At 42.0% G+C, this 25,347-nt stretch overlaps 1 protein-coding gene across 1 annotated transcript in view; it reads right to left on the bottom strand.

The window, feature by feature from the left end:
• Window positions 1-25,347, bottom strand: part of DNAH8 (dynein axonemal heavy chain 8) — a 397,167-nt gene that overhangs the window by 195,215 nt on the left and 176,605 nt on the right. The window contains exons 49-53 of the mRNA XM_019526702.1: window positions 25,147-25,308; window positions 16,241-16,487; window positions 8,381-8,622; window positions 8,161-8,301; window positions 4,667-4,904 (exon numbers count right to left, since the gene is read on the bottom strand). Of these exons, the coding sequence (XP_019382247.1) occupies window positions 4,667-4,904; window positions 8,161-8,301; window positions 8,381-8,622; window positions 16,241-16,487; window positions 25,147-25,308 (1,030 nt within the window). The remainder of the gene's footprint in view (window positions 1-4,666; window positions 4,905-8,160; window positions 8,302-8,380; window positions 8,623-16,240; window positions 16,488-25,146; window positions 25,309-25,347) is intronic.

Here is a 25,347-nt window from a genome sequence, read left to right on the forward strand (position 1 = left end):
CTTGGGGGAGGAGGAGGAAGTGGAGGGTCACACTTATTCCACTTTTATATTATAAAGAAAAAGGAACTGGAGAACTATATCAACTCTTTCTTAGTGTATCCTGAATTCTGATGGAAAAAGGAGTCACTTTTAAGAAGCTAAATTTTGACGCTTCTTCCTATATTGTTAAGAAGGCAGAATGCCACTGGGGTTGGACAGTCACTTAGTTGTTTGGGCTTTTCTGTTTGTTGTAAATCCTCAGATAGATGGGTATACAATCTTATAGAATGATTTTTGGAAAAATCTTATATTTTCAGGGCATAGAAAGTAGATGTAGCTATGGAATATACAGATGGGTAAGCAACCAAGAACCATACATTTTTTGTGAAAGTGACCATTTTATTGAAACTATAAAAATATTGTGGAAATGGCTATATGTATTCTTTTTCATAGATTTCATGAAATCTCATATTAGGGCTGGAAGGGACCTCGCAAGATCATTGGGTTCAGCCCCCTGCCCAAGGGACAGGAAATCAGTTGGGGTCAAATGATCCCAGCAAGATTGGCATCTAAGAGTTTCTTAAACATGTTCAGCGTAGATGCTTGTGCCACCTCTGGGGGGAGTCCATTCCAGGCTCTGGGGACTCAGCAGTAAAGAAGTTTCTTCTTATGTCCAGCCTAAAATTGTCTTCCAGGAGTTTGTGACTTTGTCTTTCCTTGGGTGCCCTGGTGAACAGATGTTCTCCCAGTTCCTGATGTACACCCCTTTATATACTTATAGGCTGCCACCAAGTCCCCCACTATGCCTTTGCTTCTCCAGGCTGTAGAGTCCCATTGCTTTCAGCCTCTCCTCATAAGGCCTGCTCTCTTGTCCTCCAATTATGCATGTGGCTCTTCTCTGGACTCTCTTAAGCTGCGCCACATCCTTTCTAAAGTGCAGAGTCCAGAACTGGATGCATTCCAGCTGCAGCCTCACCAAGGCTGAGTAAAGTGGGAGGATGACTTCTTGGGTCTTGCTTGAGATGCATCAGTAGATACAAGCCAGGGTTTTGTTTGCATTGTCAGCTGCGGCATCACATTGGTGGCTCATGTTCATCTCATGGTCAACTGTGACCCCCAAGTCTCTTTTGGTTTTGGTGCTAGTGAGTGTAGCACTGCTGAGCCTATAAGTATGGTGTGGATCCCCCCTCCCCCCTGAGGTGGTGCACTTTGCATTTCTCTGTGTTTAAATGCCATCAAGTTTAGATCCATGCACCTTGAAAACCTATCCAGACCTCTAGTGCAGGGGTTGTCAACTGTGGGTACACATACCCCCAGGGGTACTTGGAAAGGCCCTAGGAGGTACGCATGGGCAGGTGGGAATGGAGCACCACCACCCCACACTGCCGCCTTCCAGGAGCAGTGTTGGGGGTGGCGAGGGCAGCAGCGCCCCTCTGTGGGCTGCACAAGTACTGCCTGGACAGCTGGATACAGAGGGAGCTTGCACGTGGTTCCTGCTGCCACCATCCACCACCCTGTAATGCCACTGTATCACATCCAGCTGCCAAGGTACATTTATTTAAAAAGGTTGAAAACCCCTGCTCTAGCATGACCACACTTCACCATAATTTGGTGTCATTGGTGAACTTAGCCAGTCTGCTTCTGATACCTGAATCCAGATCATTTATAAAAACATTAAAAAGTACTGGTCCAAGTACTGCCCTGGGGGACATCACTGGTCACCATGTGCCGTGCAGATATGGTTCCATTGATTATTACTCTCTGGGTCTAACCACAGAGCCAGTTCCCCAGCCATCACACCATAAGGTTGTCGGGGCCTCAGTTCCCAAGTTTTTTTTTGGAATGCAGATATATGATATAGACTTCTTCTCCCTTGTCCAGGTAATGCATCACCTGATCATAGAAGGAAATGAGGTTGGCCAGGCAAGATCTACCTGCAATGAAGCCATGTTGGCACTCTCTCAGAATGTTGCCTTCCATTAACCTGTTGTTAATGGTTTCTTTGACGATTTTTTCCGAAACCTTACCAGGGATCGAGGTCAAACTGATTGGCCTATAGTTCCCTGGGTCTTCCTCCTTCCCTTTCTTGAAGATAGGTAATACATTGGCCATCTTCCAATCTTCATGAACCTCTCCTGAGTGCCACAAGTTCTCAAATATCCTCAGCACTGGCCGCACTATGATGTCAGCCAGTTTCTTTAACACTCTTTGGTGCATTCCATCCAGGGCAGCTGATTTGTACCTCTCAAAGCATCACCTCATGAGATCTTTGCCAATGATAGGCATATGTTTGCCCATACCCTGGCAATCCTGCATCTTGTTAGGCAGAGTGATCCTCTTGGGCTGGCGGAAGACTGATGCAAAGTTTTTTGCAAATTAAGGAGATGAGCTTTTTCCTAGGAATCAGTTGTCTGCATTTGGTTTAGCAAGGGTCTGATGTTGCTCTTGCTTTTCTTCTGACTACCCATGTATCTGAAGAAGGACTTTTTATTGTCCTTGATTTCCGTAGCCAGTTTGAGTTTGCCTTGGCTTTCCCAGTTTGCTCCCTACAGGTGAGGGCCAGTGCTGAATACTCCTCCTTGGTGATGTTACCTGACTTCCATCCTTTATAGGCTTCTCTTTTAAGATACAGGAGGTCCATGAGTTCTCTATTTAGCCAAGGGGGTTGCCCAAGCCTTTTGCTACTGTCAGGTACCTCCTTAACTTGCATGCCCGTAGGACACCACCTGCCGGCCGACTTGAAGGACAAATTCCAATTAGAGGTCCACACACTCACGTTCTCACCTGCCACAATTTGGTGTTTAAGGGAGTTGATTCAGTACCTGGATGTGTAGGTTCAATTAGACGTCTCACGAGGTCCTACATTCCTGAGGGTTCCTCCACCCCTACACTCTCACCCATTCCACCAGTGTCTGATCGGCTGTTTGGTCCTTCCCCGTGACATTCGTCCAAAGAAGGAAAAAAAAACAAAATACAAAACCAAGCAGTCCTGGCCTGGATTATTGTTCTGACTCCTTTTGGCAGAAAACAAACAAAATTGACGTCCGTGAGGTCAGTCCCTCTTTTTTTTTTTTCTGCTACCGTCTCTATGGTGGCTCTCTACAAGCATCTTATTGGGGTCGTCATGATTCCCCTCATCCCACCAGGTCTACCCATGACACAAATTTTTATTGCACCCCTTTTAGGGTCTTTAAGGTACCAGTTTTCCAGAGTGCCCCTCTATTAGAGATTTTACGGTACCTGTCTCTGCCGGGCTCTGCTGGCTCCGGGCATGGTAACAAGCAGTTCCAAGTACTGCTGGGTCAACAGTCCTCTCTCTAAGTTCCCTCTGGGGAGCTCACTCTCTGGAGGAGTCTCCTACCAGCTCTCCACGTTGCTCTCAGGGTTCTCTGCAGTGTGACTTGGCTCAATCCTCCTCCTTCTGGTTCCACGCTCCCCCATCTTGCCTGTTCTGGGCTTCTCTTTATACTGGCATTGGAGTTCCCAGCTCCTCCCCTCCAGAAACACCTGGGTAAGGAGGGCTTCTGCCAGGTCCTCTGGAATTATGGGTCTGGGGCCACTGACCCTATGTTTAGCCCTTGCTCTTTTGAGCCCTGTGACTCTCATTCTCACAGCTACCTTTCCTACAGGCTGGGATGGACTTCCCCTTGTACTTCAAGGATTGTGTCCTTAAGGAGCAACCACTCATCATAGACTCCGCTCTGTCAGATCATGGCCTCTGAGGGCCTTGGCAACGAGCCTCCTGAGCTTGTGGAATTTGGCTTTCCTAAAGTCGAGGATTTCTGCATTTCTGGTTGATTTGCCACCTTTGTGATGGATAGAGAAAGTGATCAACTCATGATCACTGTCTCCCAGCTTCTCTTTGATTTTCAGGTAACTCACTAGATCATCCCCTTTGGCCAGTACCAGATCCAGCAGCACCTTGCCTCTTGTTGGCCCATAGACTTCTCGAGACAAGTTTGTCAGTGCAAGTGGGGAAGCTTCACGACCAATCAAGTTTGGCAGAATGCCCTTCCCATGAGATGTCAGGGTAGTTGAAGTCACCCATGGCAACTACGCAATGAGAGTGTGCTGCCTCTGCCAGTTCCCTAGTGAATACGTAGTCAAGATCTTCCTCTTAGTTAGAAGGTCTGTAACAGACTCCTGCTGTTACATCCCCTTCACCACGTTTCCCAAACCAATATTATCTATTCCAAACCATGCTGTTGGAGCTAATTAAGTAAAATAATAATAATACTATATTATTAAGAGAAAATTGAGACAGTTTATAGCAAGAAAAAATAATCATGAAGAAATACTTTCAAGTTGAAAATAAAGTACCAAATAAAAGTAAAATTAATTTAATGTTGAAAAAACATTCATGAAAATTCTCTCTAATTTACAGACTTTTCAAGGGCACTCAACAGAAAGAGGTCATGAGAAATAAAAGGAAAAGTGATAAAAACTTTTACTAATAATATTAAACCCTCCCCTAAAATCCCTCTAGAAAAATGATTTATCATCTAAGGTATTATATTCAGATCCCAACAAACTAGTGCATTGCTAGGTTACTGGCAAGAAGGAAAAGGGTGACCAGGAAACAAGATAGTATAGAAATGTAGCCCTTTTTTTTTTTTATTTGTAAGCTATATATTTATTTAGAAAAATAACCGAATACCAAAAAAAAGTCCAGTGTGTGTTCTCTTACCATAATCAGTAACATAAAACTCATACATTGTTTGATTGGTTTCTACAGGGATTTCTGGCAAATCTAATTTATTATCATGAGCTCTAATGAAGGCTTCAAGTTTATCTCTGCTATCCAGTTCCAGAAGGGCACCTAAACTCCACATCAGCCCAAAGCTGAACAATTTATGAAGATGGAATACAGTTGAAATACCGCCTTCTTCCTTTGAGGGAATCAAACCCTCCAAAAGATGAATAGACTGAAAATAATAACAAAAAGAGCATTAAGAAAACACTATACCATTTTTTACCTTCAAATATATTCAAACATAAACAGAGATTCTGAAAAACAATTTAAGTTGATAAACACAAGGAAAAATAACAAAAAATAAGTAAAGCCACAGTAAAACTACTGACATTTTTTGTGCTTATGTGATTTTTGGAACCCAACTCTCATTTTCGAAAGTAATTTAGCCATTTAGAACCCGTTCTTACTAGAAATCAATGGTCCAAATATTTAAAGATATTTAAGTGCATAAATATACTTACCTACTGGGATTTTCCCATTTACCTAGGTGCCTAACACCTATCAGAAACGATGAAAATGTAAGGGCCAGATTGTATGTGAACTTTAAGTGCCCTAAATTAGATTTAAATGGAATGTAGGCAATTAATTCACTAAAAGAAATCTCTTTATTCCTACTAGACATTTAAGCCTATATAGTCACTTGGTCAAAGAGTAAGTGTCTTGCCTCAGAACACTAGTCGGGGGGATCAGCAGGCATTGGGGTTAGTCACTGTTCCCCCGAGCACCGCCAGGAGTGACCAGGAATAACGGTCACAAGCTGGCAGAGGGTAGGTTTAGGTTAGACATCAGGAGGCGCTATTTCATGGTCAGGGTGGCTAGGGTCTGGAACCAACTTCCAAGAGAGGTGGTGCAGGCTCCTACCCTGGGGGTTTTTAAGATGAGGTTAGATGAACACCTTGCTGGGGTCGTTTGACCCCAGTACTCTTTCCTGCCATGGCAGGGGGTCGGACTAGATGATCTGCTAAGGTCCCTTCCGTCCCTAGAAACTATGAAACACACAGTATTTTCTATGCAGGTAGATCCACCTCTCTCAAATGCCATGTACAGGAATTATATTTGTGCCAGGAGAAAAGCCTTTCAAATGCTTTCTTGAAGAAGAAAAATGGCTCTTCTGCAAGAAATTTCTACCTCTTCCAACCAGGCAGATCACTCTCTCATTTCTGGAACTAACTGGAATGGCTGTACAATTCTCTTGGGTGTTGAGGACACCCAGTATCCCGTAATCGTCTGCTTTCCCTCCCTTTCTCTAAGGTGGAGCGAGGAAGAATACTGGCTCTATGATAGCCCACCCCAGAGTGAGCTGTCAGGGTCCCCTATAAGGACCCTGCCCTTGTCTCAACAATCAACTGATTAGGAGGAAAGGGGGGACTATTATCCTAAGGCAGGAACCCATCCAGAGTCTTAAGGGGGTTTCTACCAGGGTAGAAGAGCCCCAGCCTGGTGCACTCCTCTAGTTACACCCAGAGCAGTGCAGTGGTGGGGAGGCAGGTGTGCCTGGGGCTGGAGTACTCCTGGAGCCCTGGTAGGGTTCCAAGAAAAATATCACCCCCCTACCTCCCTGCCTACCTTGGCAATCAGTTGATTGGCCAAAATGGGGAGGGGGCATTATCCTGCAGCAGGACCCCTCCTGAAGTTCTGTGAGGGTTTCCACCATGGCAGAAGAGCCCTTGCCAAGTGCATCCCTTCAGTAACAGAAGAAATGCCTCCCACCCCTGGCTGTCTATTCAACCAGCTGATTAGTGGGATGGGTAAGTAGCTATGCTGCTGCTGCAAGGCTTCTGGGGCTTGGACAGACTTGCAGCTTCAGGAGGAGTGTCCCCACTATCCCCACAAGGCTTCTGTTCCACCAACAGGCAGGAAGATGGTAGGAGACAGTTGTGCAGCAGATGCAAGACTCCTCTCATTGGGAAGCCTTGCTGCTGCAGCAGAATCCCCCTGCCTCCCCCTACACTGCTCTTCATTGGCCCAGAGGAGTGCAAGAAATGGGAGCTATTTTCCTGCAGGGGAAACTGGGAGGCTTCCCACCATGAAAAAATGCTTTCCTGGGCTGTCTGTGGCAGCGGCTGCTTTTCAGCAATTAATGGGATTGGCCCAATAAGCACCCCACCCCACCCCCACCGTGAAAGAGAAGGGAACCAAAACCAAAAAACCCAGAAATTCCTGATTTCACAGAATAACAAGCAAAACTTTCTATCCACTATTTCCTCTCCCTTAGGGGATAAAATTTCTGAGGCTTGAGGCTGCTCTTTGAATTAACATACAAAAATGTGGATTAGATATGACGTGGGATGTTGGTAAAGAAAGCAAGCAGGAGAAATTAAATCTACTCTAGGCCTAAGGTAAGTAAAAAAAGAAATGAATATAGGAATAAAATAAAGGTGAAAAATAGGATAGAAAGAGTATATATTGATAGACAGGCACTGGCAGTTAAAATGGCTGCAATGGAGAGACATGGAAACGCTTTATAAAATGATTACACAACTAGCTGGAGATTTTAGTTACGGGAGGAAAGGTCCAATAAAAGATAAATAAGGAAGAGAGTCACTATTACTTTAAAGGAGAAAAGGAAGAGGAGCAGAACATTTCTATAATAACCTTAACAGATCCCCACAAAAATAACATTTACATTTGATAATGGAGAAAACATAGCAGAGCTTGATGTTTTCTGTGAAAAGGATATGTTGGTCAAATTTAAAGTAGCCACTGAACAACTGAAGAAATAATATACCTTTAGGGAAAAAATCAAATCACAGCAGAATGTCTTAAGACAAATGGATAGATTGTCAAAAAACCTGTTATACCTATTTTTTTGGAAAGGGAGAGTGGAATTTTCCATTCATCTCAAAAGAATGGAAAATGGGATCATAATAAAAATGCACAAAATAGAGCTAGAGATTTGAAGGACAACTGGCACAGAACTATGCTGATTTTAAATTTTCAAACATCTTAAATAGATTTAGTTTTGGTGTGATGTTGTAGACATAATGGTCCAGGAAATACGTGAGGCAAGAATTTCTGTGGATGATATCTTTTATTGGATCAACTGCATGGCTGGTATAGATTTAGAGAAGCTTTTAAATGCAGGGAATTCTTCAGGTCCTTTTGCCTTCTATCCCAACTATGCAGTTGGTCTAATAAAAATATTACCCAGAAAACTCCTTGCTTAAGTAAATTTCGAGATTTCACTGACAGCAGATATAGAAGAAAAGTTCAGTTCCACCCAAACTGGAAAAACAAAAGGCTTTCTTGTATATCTTAGTACCAATTTCTGGCCATCCAGTTGTTGGGGTACATTTTTTTGAAATGTAGTTTTACTGCACACTGAACAGCATTCATAGAAATGATTGTTCTGTTTGTTGTTTCTACACACTTTGCTATAGAATTAATTCATAGAAGAATATAAACTAATTTGCATGGCAATATATTACCTGCATAATATAGTTACATTCTAGAAGTTCCACTTTTGGATTAAGGCTTAACTTCATATATGTATATGCTGGTTCAAAGATTCTATCATATAAATTTTGTAAAACATCAGCTTCTTGTGAAGAGCGTTTCTTCAGCCATGCCTGTGGGGGAGAAAAAAAAATCTATACACCGTACAACAAAATAAAACTAGTAAGTAATACTCTTCAGTCTTAGTCTTACTTGTAATATTGGTCTCCAGCTGAGGGCAGAGGAACTGATGTAGACCATGCCCATCCGAGAAACTGTTGCAGGAGAGGCATTCTCAATGTTGTGAACCTCAAATAACAACTTACAGGTAGGAGCCATAGGAATTCTATCACCATTAGCCAGAGTTAGTGTCTTATTATCATCCAAAACAGAATTTAGATTTTCAATCCAAATTGCATCGACTGGGCCATCTAGAATCAGAAATATATTCTCACCTGGAAATAATTGAAGAAGCAATTTTGTATTGTACAGCCATTTTGGTGTAAAATATCATTTAAAAGAAGATACTTTAAACACCTAAATCATCACATAAAAATGATTTATCTATAGTGAATCTTATGTTCCAACAGTATTACCTTTACAGTACTCCACTGTAGCAGCTGTATACCTCATCATTGAGCCCTAATTTACCCCAAAGATTTATATATAGTTTACATCAGGAATTAGCAACATATGGCCCCCACATCCACAGAATCTAGTCTGCAGAGCTGGGAGGAAGCTGTGCCAGCACTGCAGCTAGAGTCCATACTGGGCTGCAGCAGGACAGGCTTTGCCCAAGCTGCAGTCAAGCAGCTGGGAGGAAAAGGTGGGGCTTTACCCACACCATGACTGGGCTTTAGGGAGAAGCAGCAGCAACAGCAGCAGCCTGGGTTGGGAGCACAGGCCCACCACGAACTCTAGGAGGGTTGATCCAGTCTACTGCTCCAAAAGCTTGCCTAGCCCTGATTTATACCCTTCAGTAAAGTGGTCTGCAATCCACATTGCCTGTGAGACCCTGTGAAATTGGCCAGAGCCACGGTATGTTAAAAAGTTAAGAGACAGCAAAGTAGGCTATTGCCTACAGCACGCTACTTCCTCAGTACTAGTACCCTCGTCTGTCACAAGACATCTTTATCTTCTTTCTAGTATTGATTCCAAAGAGTTTCATTCTAAGGCTCCTGCCATGCATTATATATATTATGCAATTAACATGTTAATTGAACAATACATTTAGACCAGCCACATGTGCAAAGTAATTAACATGCCATAAACATGTCTACCCATCTATAAAAGAGTCAAACAGCTACACAGTTAGTGCTTGGAAATGCATAACAACTTTATAGTTGGTTTCTATCCAGCTTTAATTTGAACATTTAGTAGGGCCCTAAGGGTGTTTATACACATGTTCTGGGATTGTGGGGGGCGGGGGGGGGTTGCGTTTTAATCTGAGTTGCTCTGAAAGCCACTCTAATTAAAGCACCTGGAGCGTCATGTGCATCAGCGTCCCTACACTGAAAAATGGCAGTGGGGGCACTTTAATTAAAGATCATTGAATGCATGAGTTAAAAACTTACCGGGGGGACTGGCAGGGAATGGGAGAGACCCCGTTGACCCGAGCACCTTCCGGAGTAACAAGGAATAAGGAATAATGGCTATAAGTTGTTTGAGAGTAGGTTCAGGCTGGACATTAGAAGACACTACTTCACAGTCAGGGTGGCTAGGATCTGGAACCAACTTCCAAGGGAAGTGGTGCTAGCTCCTACCTTGGGGGTCTTTACAAGGAGGCCTGATAATTACCTAGATGGGGTCATATGAACCCAGTATTCTCTCCTGCCCAGGGCAGGGGGTCGGACTTGAAGATCTGCTTAGGTCCCTTCCGACCCTACATCTATGAATCTATGATGGGATCCACTGAAAATTATTTTTGTTAAACACACTGCAGACCTCTGGAAGTACAACTAGCAAGTTTTCACCCTGAACAAAGCTTTGCAGAGCAGGACTAGGAAAGGGGACATAAAGCTTTTGGCTAAATCATGCTCTGGAGAGAGGAAGAGGGTGGCCAAGCACTGGAGAGCAGGAGTGGGAGGGGGCACTCTAAGTCCCCAGCTGCTGCTGGTGTTGACTGGTGTGCCTGGCCCCAGCGCTTCCTGCTGTTGCTACCATGCCATCTGCCTTTGCTGCTATAGCTAAGGCATGGGGCGGATGATGCTTAGACTCCTTCCTGGATTCTTGAGACAGATGTTCAACCAATCTAAGTATGGAATCCTGATAAATAAAAACACATTTTGCTAACATTACTTCTTAATTTGCTATTCTCATCTGTTAAATCAATACAGAATAGCCCTTTTGGCCGAAGGGACCAGCTTCTTATGCCATTGGTGTTTCAGCTTATGTCTCTCAGGATGTAAACAAATGCTGCATTTCTCCTGGGAGAAAGTATTTTGTCCTGGGATCCTATAGACATACATATCCATTGTCCCCCTGCTTGCTTTAATTTCTTTTAAAGGGTAACTTAGACTCATTTTTGCAATACTCACTTTATTCCTACACTTTCTGACTGATAAGTTAAAGCAATCTTTGCTGGTAAGTCCTTTTTCCTATTCCTTGTAGGATTTCTACTCCAGTATTGGTTTTGAGGTGGTTACTCATCCACATGTTTGGAGCCCTTTCATAAGTTTTTTCCTCTTGACAGGAATGAAAAATCCAGATAATTTTTGCATTTTTGACTTAAAAACATACAAGATTTCTTCACAGCAAAGTCATTGAGTTTTTTAGTCCAGTCAAATTCACTACCTAGTCCAGGGGTGGGCAATTATTTTGGGTGGAGGGCCGCTTACTGAGTTTTGGCAAGCCATCAAGGGCCACATGAGAGGCAGCCAAGGGCAAATAACTATTAATTTTCTAAATTTTTTAGGGGCCCCACGGGCCAGATAGAATGGCTTGGCAGGCTGCATCCGGCCCATGGGCTGCATTTTGCCCACCCCTGACCTAGTCCCTTAATTTCTCCAAGTTTCTTCGATTTAGTTTTAAATGAATCAGCTCATATTCTCAAGGTCATTTTCCATGGCTGACTTTTCTATAATACTCTTACTTTAACAAAACAACATCTAAACTATCATTACCTCTTGATTCAATGACAATTTAGTAACATAACCAAAACCTGTCATTTATCACAGCCATGAACATTTATACCTTGCCATTATTAGTGGTATTGTTCACCAATCTATATCTAGGAAGTTAAGTAAAATATTTCTGCAATATTATCAGAGAAATCTCTAACTTCACTTCCTGACTTCCTAGGCTTAACTTCTAACTTAACATCATAGGGAAGGATGGTAAAAGAAGTGCTACTGGTGTAGTGCTAGGAGTCTGTTGTAGATCTTAAGGTCAGATTTTGACACAAACAGAAATTTCTGTAATATTATTAAAGAAATCTCTTTCCATGTTAAAAACTCCCTAGGATCTACAGCAGACTCCCAGAACTACACCAATAGAACTTCTTTTACCATCCTTCCCTTGAGAGATTTTGACCCACACTCATTCTGTTTAATTCATGTTATTTTTCTTATTTTTCACAATTTAGTTTAATGAGCTGTTAACCCCGCCTTTATATTTTTTCTAATTCTAACATGTACTTAAGTTCCTGAGTTTTAGACATGATTGCTAGTTATAGGTATACCTAACATTAGCCAATTCACATCACAAGTGATGTAAAAGTAGTCGCAGTTCATCCATTTCGTTGCTGAGGCTGTTTGCATTAACACAAATTTTCAATTTTTTACTCATCACAACTAGTATCCTAGATATACTTAATTCAGTCTTTCTGTTAGCTGTATTGTCTATCCAAAAATTGTTTTAATCAATATTAGTACTTTCTTCCTCCTTCCTGTCTGCTCTCCTGCCTTCAGTTTTCCTTTATCAACCATTGCATCTTAATTTCCCTGACTTACCTCTTTGTTTGTATTAAAAGCAGACAGAAAATTTCTCCCATCCTTCTCCTCTTATTCCTTATTTCTCTCTTCATTTTTACCAATGTGTGCAAAATGTCCAGAAGCTTACCTGGTCTACTCTGGACCATCCTTACTTGAGATTTCTAGAACTGAAGCTATCCTCAAGACTCAGTCTTGAAGATGTTGATATCTGGGAGCTACTGCTTCTTTTGGGGACAAAGACAATACAGTATAGCATCATGAACCTGGCATGCTCAGGACTGAGCACCTGCTGGAAATGTGAAAATTCCAGATTTTTGAAACCAGAGCTGTGACAGGTCCCAGAGTGGCAGGAGGAGGGGGAGGATAGTGGTGGCCATTCCCAGAGCAGCAGCCACACGTGGAGCAGTGACATGGGATGGTAGATGGCGGCAGCAGGCACCACATGCAAACTTCCCCCTCTGCTGCTCCAGGACCAGCCGCCACTACTCCCCAGTGGAGTGCAGTTTTAAAAAGTGCTGGATTTTCAATAATTCTGGATTTTTGATATCTGGATTTATGAGGTTATACTGTACAAGACCATGGGAAGATTACCCAGTCACCTGAACATCTTGGTCAGATGGTGATTTCACAAACATAGCTGAGGAGAGAACAGAATGAACTTCTTGGAGGCTATGGAGTTGGTAACCTTGGTCTGGAACACCTGGCTGATACCAGTTTTCTGTGATGGGGAATTCCTCATGTACCTCAAAATTCCAGGGAATTTAATAAGCACAGGGTGCTAGAAGCCAGCATGGTATGTAACAAGAGTCTTTCTTTGGTCCTTGTTTGGTTATGGTTGGGAGTCTGGAATCTCTATCTGTTATGGGAGGTTTAGAAAGTACGGAAGCAACAGGCCACATAGAGGAAGACTTTCTCTTGTCCTCTGATTCTGGTGAGGTATGAGAATGTTCCTCTAGGAACAGAAAAACTCTTTCTGGTAGAGTAGTAGATGTACAGGGAATGAGTTCTTTTCTGTTGCCAGTCAATAGTGCCTTAAGGTGTGTATAGAAGTTGCTTTTCTGGGTACAGAGCTTTAAATTAACACTTATTAAATGAGGTATTAAAGTTGAAGCACTGTATTTTACAGCACTTGAGTAACCTATAGTGCTTCGAATAACTTTTGTGCTCTGCACTTCTGTCACATTTAAGAGTGCTGTATCTTTATAGCATTATAAAAAGTGCTTTAAATTATAGTGCTGTAAAACGTGCACAGAGCATTTCTGTACATACCATTAGATGACACTGTAGGGCAGTAGCTTTATGAAGGGTAAAAGAGATAGATCTGATGCTGACAAGAAATTCAAGCCACTGAAGTAACTCTTGGCACTGAAAACTGTAAATGTCAAAGTTGGAACAGTGGTTGAAGACAGCCAAAGAGTCATTACCATCAGGTGTGATCTTGAGAGAGTTGCTACCAACCACAAAAGATACAGAGAAACACAAATTTAAGCCACTGTAAAGAGGAAAGGGGAGCTGACACCCAGGAAAGCACATCAGCTATTACAAAGTAATTATTATGTCTGTGTGCTCCTGCAGGGATGCAAGTTAGAAAAATCACTGTAAAGATATTGCTACATGTTACCTTTCATATGTATTAAGGACTTTTAAACTAGGAGTGTTCACACTCTGAGGTAGGAAAAGATAAACTAACTACCTTCTGCTTGTCTGAGAGATAATCCTCTTCAGGTAAGGATTATTTTCAACTGGTATTAGGGAGCTCATGTTGCAGTCACATCAGACTACTCCATAGGGTTAATATGAGTTGGGAGTGGCCCTCCAAAATCTCAGGAGGCATTGCTTCCAGGGGACATTTTATCCTGCTCTGAGCAACAGCAGGGAGAGCTGGCAACCAGGGAGTCCTAAAGTTAAGAATCTCCTCTTTCCCTTCTGTGCTGTACAGGTTCTCTTCCCTCCTCTCCTGTTCCTATTATGGGCCCCCCCACACACCTCTTCTGTCCCTTGGGGCTCACCCTCCTGGCACCTTGGAGCTCATCCCTCTGCCCTCCTACCTCCTGGTCCCTTGGGGTTTACTCCCTGTCCCAGCCACCCCTAGTCCCTTACTGTTCACCCCTCCTGCTCCCAGTCCTTCAGGGCTTATCCCCTGTCCCTCAAGAGTCACCCACTCTCATGCCCCCTGGGGACCTCTCATCTGTCCCCACTGATTACCTGTGCTGCCAATACTGTTCCAGCAGCAAGTGGGGAAGGGACAGGCAGGGAGGGTGAAACCCACCTGCCTGACACCAATACCACTCTCCAGGCTCAGTCCAGCCGCTGGAGGCTGCCACAAGTGAGCAGAGAGCTGCCAAGGAGCCATGGGAAGGGTAGGTGAGTGGGTCTCTATCTGGATGGGAAGAAGGGGGAGCTGATGAGGCCAGGGGGCTAGGTCCAGGTGAGGGGGCCCAGGTCAGGCCAGGCGGGGGCTAATGAGGCCCTGATCCTGGAGCCTGTACTATCTTAGAGATCCAGCAAGCAAAGCTTCTGGCTCCTAGCCAGTCCTGTAGGAGCAGGTCAATGCAGTGCACATTACAGAGGGTATTAACCCTTACTGTGTGACTGCTCACAGCTAGTGCTAACTTTAACACACCCTTTAGCATGTGCTGATTGTAATTGTGTAACAACACCTTAAGTTTAACCCTGTAAGAAACAGTGTCATTACATTTGTATCACTACAGGAGCTGTAGATGTAACAGTTACATTATAACAGCTTATAGCTCTAGAATTTGATATTTGATACATAATAGCTTATATTAGTCTCAATTGATATTGCTACAATTCTTGTATCTGTCTGCACCCAAAAATATGAATAGCATAGGTGCCATTGTGACTGGAAATCAGAGTTGCAGTCACCAATGAAATCAATATGAGGGATAAATGAACAATTTTCATTAGTACCAAGGATTTCAGAATTGATAGTATGGTACAGTGGATGGTTGAGGGTAGAGATAATGACTAGTGGTATCAAATGATACTGATATAAACTGTTACAATGCACTTATTATATCTGCATGCTGTTGTAGTGATATAAATATAACCAAACATCAACACTAAATCTATTCTATTCAGGTTTATATTTACAGTGATTTATCTTAACTCTATCACTACAGGATTATGAAAATGCAACTATTACATTGCATCTACTAATAAGTCTTCCCAAGTAGTAGCTCTCCTTCCTAGAAATACCTCTTCTCAGAAGTTTCTGCCCAGATAAATCCAAGGTACAGGCTAATCACATGGATTTCTCAAGTGAAAATATCTTGAAGTGAGAGTCTCATACTTGAATTCTTCCTGAAAATGACCAATAAATGGCATCTTTCTTATTAATGTGGCCTTTTCCAAGGAAAATAAGCATCTTACATGCATTTAAATAAGTTTTTATATCACAAGATGGACAATTTTTGAATTTCACAGACTTCCAGTCAATAATAACAACTAGGGAAGTATCATAATACCATCAAAATAAAATAGAATCAAAAGAAAAATAAGAGTTTTCTATATAGAAAAAGGAAACTCCCCAAAAATATCTATTCTACCAATCAAATTCCACCTTCCAGTTCATAGGCAATGGGAAGGAACTGTCATTAGCTGAAGCTATCAAAATATTCATGATGCATAAATAAGGAAATAAGATTCCTTCCCTATACCAAAATATTTCACTGTTTAAATTAGAGATAACTATGACATTACTATGAACAGGAATTTTACAACAGCATATCCTGGGTTATTTAAATACAAGAGTTACTAAAAGCTTTTCAGACCATAGCAAAATATTATTTCAAAGTTACTAAAACTAATCCATATATATCTTGAATATGACTTTACAGCGGCAAAACATTTTTCATAGTCTCTGTACTGAACTGAACTGGAAAACTGAAGTGATTAGACTATATGTAGATGTATATTTAAATAAGGTATTATCATGTTGAAGTAAGAAACATGGAAACTACAGCCTTCTCTCAAGGAAGGTACCTTACCTTTATCATTAAACTTATATTTCTTCATATTACAGGAAGCATTTTACTACATTTGCAAATTCAAGATGCTTTTTTTAAATATAGCATTCATGAGATCTATTGATCATATCACATACAATATATTTGCCTACCCTTTTTAGCTTTCAATGTTTTTCTCCACAGTGTAGAAAAGATTCCATCAGTCCAGTCATTAGTTGCAGTATCTAGTTTGCCAAACATTTGAGGAGCAGTAATAGCTTTTGGGTTCATACGCATCTCTCTGTGAGGATGCCCACATTCTGTCATTGCCCTCATCAGAATAGTTATAACTGTTGTTTTCCCAGAGCCACTGGGTCCAAGTGTCATCAAACCATGGCGTACTTTAGAAGTTTCATATAGCTGTAAGAAAAGCAGTAAAATACTTTTAGAAACTTTATGCTAATTTAAAAAGGACATTTTTGCTCATCTTAAATCATATTATCAAAAGATAATATTTATAAAGTTACAGTTTCAGGTAAGATACATTGTACGCTAGAAAGTAAAAAGTTCTTAAAATAAAAAATTCAAAATCATAAGTTTAAAAAAGTGTATTTATATACTGCTACTAACATGTAGTGTCTAAGTCTGGGAGCACTAAAGACAGACTTCTTTCACCTAATGGATAACTAAAGTGAAGTTTGTGACCAACTCTGAGTTACCTGGGCATGAATGTGCCCCCACTATAGGAACAGAACTGCCTTCCAGAAATGCAGCGATATCTCCCTATTCCAATAACGGAGGCACCCATGTGCCCAAAGTGGGTAACAGAATCACCCAAGCACTTTAGTCAGATAACTTAGAACTGCACTTTGGTTACCTACTAAGAGAAATAAAATTCTGCCCTAGGAGAGTTCCCTGAAAAACCAAGCTCTTCAGATCAACTCAAAATAATTTTACTATAGTGTATTTTCTAAAAAAGATCCAGTGCTATTCATAACAAAAAGTAAAGAGTAGTACAGGAGAGCCTATAGCCACATCACACAGCATGACCTTCAGTTCTGATTGAGTATATTTTATGATTATATGCATTTTTGTATTTTCCCTACTATGACAGAGAGATTTCAGTGGCAGAAACAGTTGTTATTAACCAAGGACAGCCCTTTTCATAATGTGCATGTATGATATGACGATAACATCAAAAGTGTGTTCTGGGCCTCCTTGCATCTGTTTGATAGACAATTAATAATTAGCATTAATTAACTACTTAACATGCTCAGAAATAGCATATAACTACTACATATGACTATTTAGAAAAAAATAGGAAGAAATAGTTTAAAAAAAAAAAAGAAGAAGGATAGATGTACTAGGAAAAAATTCCTTCACCTTTTAAGAGAAAATGTGGGTGATGATAGTACAAATGACACTTGACACTGCTGAATGGTGCATGTATAATGCACTTTGAAGCATGAAGACAACTAACAGTAGAAATACTACTGTTTAACTCTTGATACTCTATTCTGGATAGAATTCAGTGCTTAGCCTTTGTTTAGGCCTAATCTGTTTAAACTGGAAGAGGTCATCCAACATGGAACTACAATAAGACATTTAAAAAAAAACTAGCAAAAAACCTGTCCTGCACTTCAAGAAGACGAGTCAAACTAAACAACCAGCATTTTACTGTCACCACAGTTTCTACAGTCACATGGTGAGTACTGAATATGAGGCAGTATATACTGCCTTAGATTCAAGTGGTTTTCTTGTCCTTCCTTATAATAGCACCTGAACACCTCAAGGACATTTTTTACATAAGACGTAGTTAGAGTTATATCCAGTCCTAGAAGCACAAGAAAGAAACATTTATTTCCCTAATTCTATAATTTTCATTCTAACAGCAGCATTTCCCACAACCCATAATGAACAGTCTACCCCTCTTCCCTGAGGATTATAACAAAGGTCCAATTTTGCTCCCAGGAGCTCTGGGAGAGTTCTTTCAGATCTGTAAATAGATTCAAAGCTGTAAAACAAAACTGCTATTAGCTTCAAAATTGAATAACCTACATACATACCTCTCACTTCAGTAAATAATGTTACCTATGTAGACTGATTCATTGGGGGTTATTATTTAAAGTGAAAATTATTTGGCAACATTTTTCATAGCATGGTCCACAATCTGTGATAAATGGAAAGTAGTGAGTGACGAACAGTGTGAGTAGTGAAAGAAAAGATAAAGTTGAAATACTGTTGTTATTATTATGAGGAATTCATAATTTATGATTCCATATTTAAAGAAACTGAGCTTTGCCTGGAAGCTGGAATTTGACTACTTTGATTCATTAACATAGAAAAGTGAAATACTAGTGACTTGATATTCTCAAGAGGAAATATGGATGATCACACCTTTATTTTTTTTCTTCTTCCTTTCTGTTTCAGCATGTAATTTATGTGAGCTGCCCTAGAAAAGGCTTGTTTACTTTCTGCCTGACACATTATTTCCATTATTTTTTTAAGGCCCAGATGCAAAACATTCTAATAGATACCTTCACTTAGGTATTGCAATGCTCAAAAATAAGTACCTTGTCTCAGGAGCATGATCCAAATCAACAGGGTTAGATACTTGGGCTGCCTGTACAGTGAACTGGGAGAGTCTAGCCTCTCCAAAGGGTGATCCAAGCCACCTGAGTGCTAAGCAGGGAGGCTTTCAGAACTAGCTAACAGAAGTGTTGGTTCACAAACAAGCACCTGAACTCCCAATCCAATCTAGGGCTGACTCAGGACTCCCTTTAGGCACCTATGTCACCTTGGAATTCACAGTGCCCATGGGGAGGGACTAAACTGATCCATACTGCCAACACTGAGTTTGGTACAAAGCACAGCAACTTGTAGCCACCAAGAGAACTTCAAAAAAAACTTAGAATTCATCTCCTTCACATAACCTACTCCAGAAGAGATCAACTCAAGAAGGAAATGGACACATGCTGCAACAACTTATCCAACATAAAAAGAAGAAATGTAACCCAGCCACAAAACAACCATCAGAGAAACAACACCAACACCTTACAACATTCCAACCTCATACTCAATGAAACTGAAAGAACCAATCAACCCTTAAATGTTATATCAATCTCTCCATACACACACTTACCAAAGCTGAAAAATCTGTCCCCTCTCAAGCTAAGTTCTGTCCAGAAAAATACCCTAATATACTACAATATGGAGAACTAGAATAATTTTTCTGACACCTCCATCTCAAGGAATATTTCCACAACCAAAATTAATCCACTTCAAACAACACTTCATCCTTTGACAACATTGAGGAAAAGATTAACCCCCCAAAACAAAAAAAATCAGATTGGAAACCTCATAGTGGATAAAATTCAAACCTTGACCTCTATATTAGCTGCATCAGACAAAGAATGAACAATGAAATAATAAACAACAAATGGCACCATAACAACCTTTCCCTCTCAGAGAGAAGGGCCATAGAATCTCTAAGATCTAACCACCAAATAGTAATAAAACCAGCAGATAAAGGAGGAGCTATAGTTATCCTTAACCATGAAGATGACATAAAAGAAGCCGATAGAAAGCTCTTTGACACCACCTACTACAAAAACTAGAGGAAGATTCAACTCCCCTTTTCACCTTAAAACCCAAAACCACCATCACATCATTTCCATCTGAACTACAAGAAAAACTACAGAATTTGATCGCCCATTTACCCAACCTAGGGACTTTTTACATGCTCTCTAAAATTCACAAACAAGGGAACCCAGGCAGACCTATAATATCCAACCACAGAACCCTAACTGAGGAAATATCAGGTTTCATCAAATCCATCCTAAACCTCTTGTTACCCAAACAGCAAATTTTGTCCAAGTAACAATAGACCTTCTACAAAAACTTAAAAGCACAGACCACCTTCCCAGCAACAACCCCCTACTCACCATGGATGTTACCAGCTTATACATCTCACACCAGGATGGCATCAAAGCTGGCCATACATATTTACAAGGTAAGATTACAACTCAGAGTAAAGACCTAAAAATATTTTTGAATGTATACACTTCATCCTCTCACACAATTTCACTTTCAATAACCAATACTTCCTCCAGACCATGGGCACAGCTATGGGCACAAAAATGGTCCCACAATACCCCAACCTTTTATGGCCCACCTGGAAGAAGAATTCCTCAAGAACTGCAGCATCAAACCCATACTATACTTACGATATATAGATGACATCATCATTCGGACCAATAGCCTGCAATCTCTGGTTGATTTCCATCACAAATTCAGCCCACTCCATCAGACTATCTCCTGAATACTCCAGCACCAATAGTTTCTTTTTAGACACCATGATCAATATCCAGAATGGTAAAATACAAACCACCATAGTCAAGAACCCCACAGACCAATATATATATCTGCACAGAATCAGCAATCATCCTAAACACACCAAGAAAAAGTCCTCTGATATCACCAAATTTGCACTGAGAAGAACACCTGTGATCATCACGTCACAAATCTCAAAAGGGCTTTCACTCAGCAAGGATACTCCTCCAGAGAGATAGAACACATTTTTGAAAGAGCCACCCGACTACCACATGAGGAATTGTTGCAGTTCAAAAAGAAAATCCCCACAAATTGCATACCATTAGTTATGACATACCATCCCTCCCTGGAACCTACACAGAAAATCATCTAACAATTGCAACCCATACTAGAAGAGGACCTAATTCTTAAAGAGATCTTCCCAGAACCATCCATCCTAGCCTTTAAACCAAACCTTGCCAATCTCATCACCAGAAGCAAACTTCCTATGGCCCAAAGCATGCCAAATAGATCCAGACCATGCTGGGACAAGAAATGTAAAACCTGCCAACATATCTCTACCACTTCTACAATAACTACATCCCATAATAGATCCATCACCATTCCTAGATATTACACCCGCACCTCCAGAAAAGTAATACATCTCATCCAATGCACTAAATGCCCTGATGGAAAATATGCAGGAGAAACCAAACAACAACTGCGTACCAGAATGAACACACACTGAAAATCTATCAAAGACAAAAATTCCCAATTACCTGGGGGTGCACACTTCTCACAAGACAACCACTCTCTCTCCAATCTCTCAGTTCTAATCCTCAAAGAGAATTTACAAAACACCTTTTGTTGATGAGCCTGTGAACTTCACTTCATAAATCTACTGGATACAAAAAATCATGGACTAAAAATAGATATTATTTATGGCACATCCGATAACCCCAGGTAACCTCTCTGCATTTTACCAACTACATTCTATCAGCAGCTCAATATTTCCCCTTCCCCACACCACCTGTCTTGCAGCTATTATTTCCCATGGCCTCTGATGCTCACTGACACATCTGCATTTTCACAGACCTGCATTTTGCATACTGGCTTCTATTCCATCCAGAAGAACACAAAACAACAACAGACTCTCCCTATGCCTGAAAAAGGGTGTGTGTGCCTCAAAGCTTGCAAAGAACAAATTTTGCAACTATTTAGTTGGTCTAATAAAAGATATCACATTTGCCCAAAGAACCTTGTCTGCCCGTGACCACCAAACACTCCAAAGCCATTTTCACTTACAAACACTGCTGGTGGTAGTACTGTTCATCTTATGCACTGTAGTCTATTGTAATGAGCCAGGGCCCAGTTAAGAGAACTGCATGGGCAACAGATTACCTAGTTATGCCTCTGGTCTGCTTTAAACTCCTAAACTCTGTGCTCTGAGCCTCTGGCTTGTGATTCCCTGTTCTGAACCTCTAGCTTGGACCCTCCTGCTTATTCCTGATTTCTTCTATTCCTGTCTTGGACCTTCTAACTTGTATCAATTGCTTTCCCTGACCACAACCTTGTCTTGACCTTCATACTGACATCCTGGATTCAGACAGATACCCAACTTGACCCTGGTTTACCTTTTGGTAATCCTCTGGCCTAGTGTGCTCCATTCAGAGTGATCCTAGTCATCCCTTACATTTAGGGTACCTACAGACATTAGGCAGCCACACTCTAACTCATGGCACTTTATAGAAAGTGCCATGAGTTAGAGCCCCATCCCTGCCCCCAACAGATATTCACCTGTTGGATTGTGGGGAATCAAGCCTCCCTGTACCGGTTCCAGCCAGCAAATGGGGGTGCTCCAGCAGCTTCTGAAACACCTCTCTCCCCAGTCCCGCCTCCCACCCCAGGCTCCAGGGCTGTCAAAGGGGGAAGTAGAGGGAAGGAAGCAGCACAGAGCTACCAGCTGAGCTCTGCCTGGCCAGAGCAGGGCGGGGGGACAGGGTGGAACAGAACCCTCTTGCCTCGTGGGTCTCGTTTCCCACCCCCCCAGCTACCCTGGTTGGAGTATTGTGGGGAGCTGAGCAGGGCCCATGAGATGAGTGACTTCTGTTCTACATCTGTGTCCTCTCTCCAGCTCATGCTGGACAAAGTAGCTGGCACCTGTTGCTGCTGCACTCAGGAGGCCTGGCTGGAGCTGAGGGGGAGGGGCAGGGTGGAATGGAGACCCCTCACACCATGGGCCCAGCCTGGCTTCCCCCAATACCCCAGCTGGAGTAGCGGGGAGGGGGGGCATGAAGCAAGGGGGCTCCATTCTACCCCACTCTCCCTCTCCACCTCTGGCTGGGCAAAGTCCAGTCAGCAGCTCTGTGCTGCTCCCTTCCCCCTCACTCCACCACTGACAGCCATGCCCCTATGCAAAAAATTGACCCTGGTTCCTAAGGCACTCTGCCTTTATTTAATACCTGATTTGATGAGTTATTTTTTTGCATGTTCAGCCATTTTAAAAGCACTCTGCAGCAATGCACATGTGACATGTCATGGCTGTAGAGTGCTTTCAGGGGCCCGATCGCATGAAAAAATGTTACTTGCATAACCACCCTTAGTGACCCAAGATTCCTTCCTCCCAGGAGTCTGCTTTCCTCACTGGACAAGCCAAAAAAAGGGATGTGATTAGCAAAAGCTACGTTATACAGAGAGCTCCCCTACTTCTCATCATTCTGAAACTGCAGGCAGAAAAGAAGAATCATGCATCTCAGAACTGAGAGAGATGCTGCACTGCAGAAGAAAGACTCCCAAAATGGGAGTCTGTTATGAGCACAGGCTTCCTATTGCACTCTTTGTGCTTAAACATATATTCTGCAAAACAGGGAAGGATCCCTTACTATTTTTGAGAGACAGATCCCTATCAACTAGTAGAGTCAGAATCCACAGACTGAGAATTGAGAAGGCATAATCTGGTCATAGAACCCCAAGAAAAAACAATAAGCCACCCCTGGATTCCATCAAAAGAGGAATATTCTATTACTTATGTAATAAAGGGAACATTAAGTGCTAAAATGGATTATTTACATAGATATTTTGACAGCAAATTACAGAATCATAGGAAATTAGGGTTGGAAGGGACCTCAAAAGGTCATTTAGTCCAACCCCCTGCTCAAAGCAGGACCATCCCCAACTAGATCATCCCAGCCAAAGCTTTGTCTAGCCGGGTCTTAAAACCTTCCAAGGATGGAGATTCCACCACCTCTCCGGGTAACCTGTTCCAGTGTTTTACTACTTTCCTAGTGAGAAAATTCTTCCTAATATCTAACCTAAACTTCCTTTGATGCAACTTGAGACCATTGCTCATTGTTCTGTCATCTGCCACCACTAAGAATAGTCTAGCTCCATCCTCTTTGGAACCATCTTGCACGCCAGTGAAGGCGGCTATTAAATCCCCTCTCAGTCTTCTTTTGACTAAATAAGCCAAGTTCCCTCATTCTCTCCTCAGCAGTCATGTGTCCCAGCCCCCAAACCATTTTTGTTGTCCTCCACTGGACTTTCTCCAATGTCCACATTCTTTCTGTCGTGAGGGGCCCAAAACTGAACACAGTACTCCGGATGTGGCTTCACCAGTGCTGAATAGAGGGGAATAATCACTTCCCTTGACCTGCTGGCAACACTCCTACCAATGCAGTCCAGTATGCCATTAGCCTTCTTTGCAGCATAGGTATACTGTTGGCTCATATTCAGCTTACTGTCCACTGTAACCCACAGGTCTTTTTCTGCAGAGCTGCTGCTTAGCCAGTCAGCGCCCAGTTTCTACTGGTGCATGGGATTGTTCTGTCCTAAGTGCACTTGTCCTTATTGAACTTCATGAGATTTCTTTTGGCCCAATCCTCCAATTTGTCTAGGTCACTTTGAATCCTAGCCCTACCCTCCAGCATATCTACTACTCCCCCCTTGCTTGGTGTCATCTACAAACTTGCTGAGGGTATACTCTATGCCATCTTCCAGGTTGTTGATGAAGACATTGAACAAAACCACCCCAGAGCCAACCCCTGGGGCACTCCACTTGATACCAGCTGCCAACTAGATATCAAGTCATTGGTTATTACCCTCTAAGCCCAATGCTTCAGCCAGTTTTCTATCCACCTTACAGTCCATTCATCCAAACCATACTCCCTTAGTTTGCCTGTGAGGCTGCTGTGGGAGACTGTATCAAAAGGTAAAAACAAGGTATACCACACAGGCTGGTCTCCCCATATCCACAAAGCCAGTCATCTCATCATAGAAGGCAATCAGGTTGGTCAGGCCCTTGGTGAGTCCATGCTGATTGTTCATAATCACCTTCTTCTCTTCCAAGTACTTAGAAAGGGATTCCTTGAGGATCTGCTCCATGATTTTTCCAGGGGATGAGGTGAAGCTGACTGGTCTGTAGTTCCCCAGATCCTCCTTTTTCCCTTTCTTAAATATGGGCACTATGTTTCCCTTTCCCAACTATTTGGGACCTTTCCTGATTGCCATGCATCTTCAAAGATGATGTCCAGTGGCTCTGCAATTTCATCAGCCAACTCCTTTAGCACCCTTGGGTGAATCCCATCCAGCCCCATGGACTTGTATATGTCCAGCTTTTCTAAATAGTTCCTAACCTCTTCTTTTGCCACTGTTTGCTGATTACCTCTCCCTCAAACTGTGCTGCCCAACATAGTATTCCGGGAGCTGACCTTGCCTGTGAAGACTGAGATGAAAAATTATGTTCTATAGTCTGACCAAAAGAATGCTTTACCTGAACAAGCTTGAGATTCCAAGGTGGATGATTAATCAATCCTGCTTCTTCAACCTGATTAGTTACTGCAGCTTGCAATTCAACATATGTATTACTATCTAACTGCAATCCTGGAAAGAGGTCGTTTATAAGACTGAGAAATAAGGGTTCATCTTCATCTACCTGAAATGGTAAAATACATATATTTCTAAAGGAAGGCTA

This window comes from Gavialis gangeticus, unplaced genomic scaffold (genome assembly GCF_001723915.1).
Source record: "Gavialis gangeticus isolate Ggan-Ray unplaced genomic scaffold, GavGan_comp1, whole genome shotgun sequence".
In the NCBI taxonomy this organism is placed as follows: domain Eukaryota; kingdom Metazoa; phylum Chordata; order Crocodylia; family Gavialidae; genus Gavialis; species Gavialis gangeticus.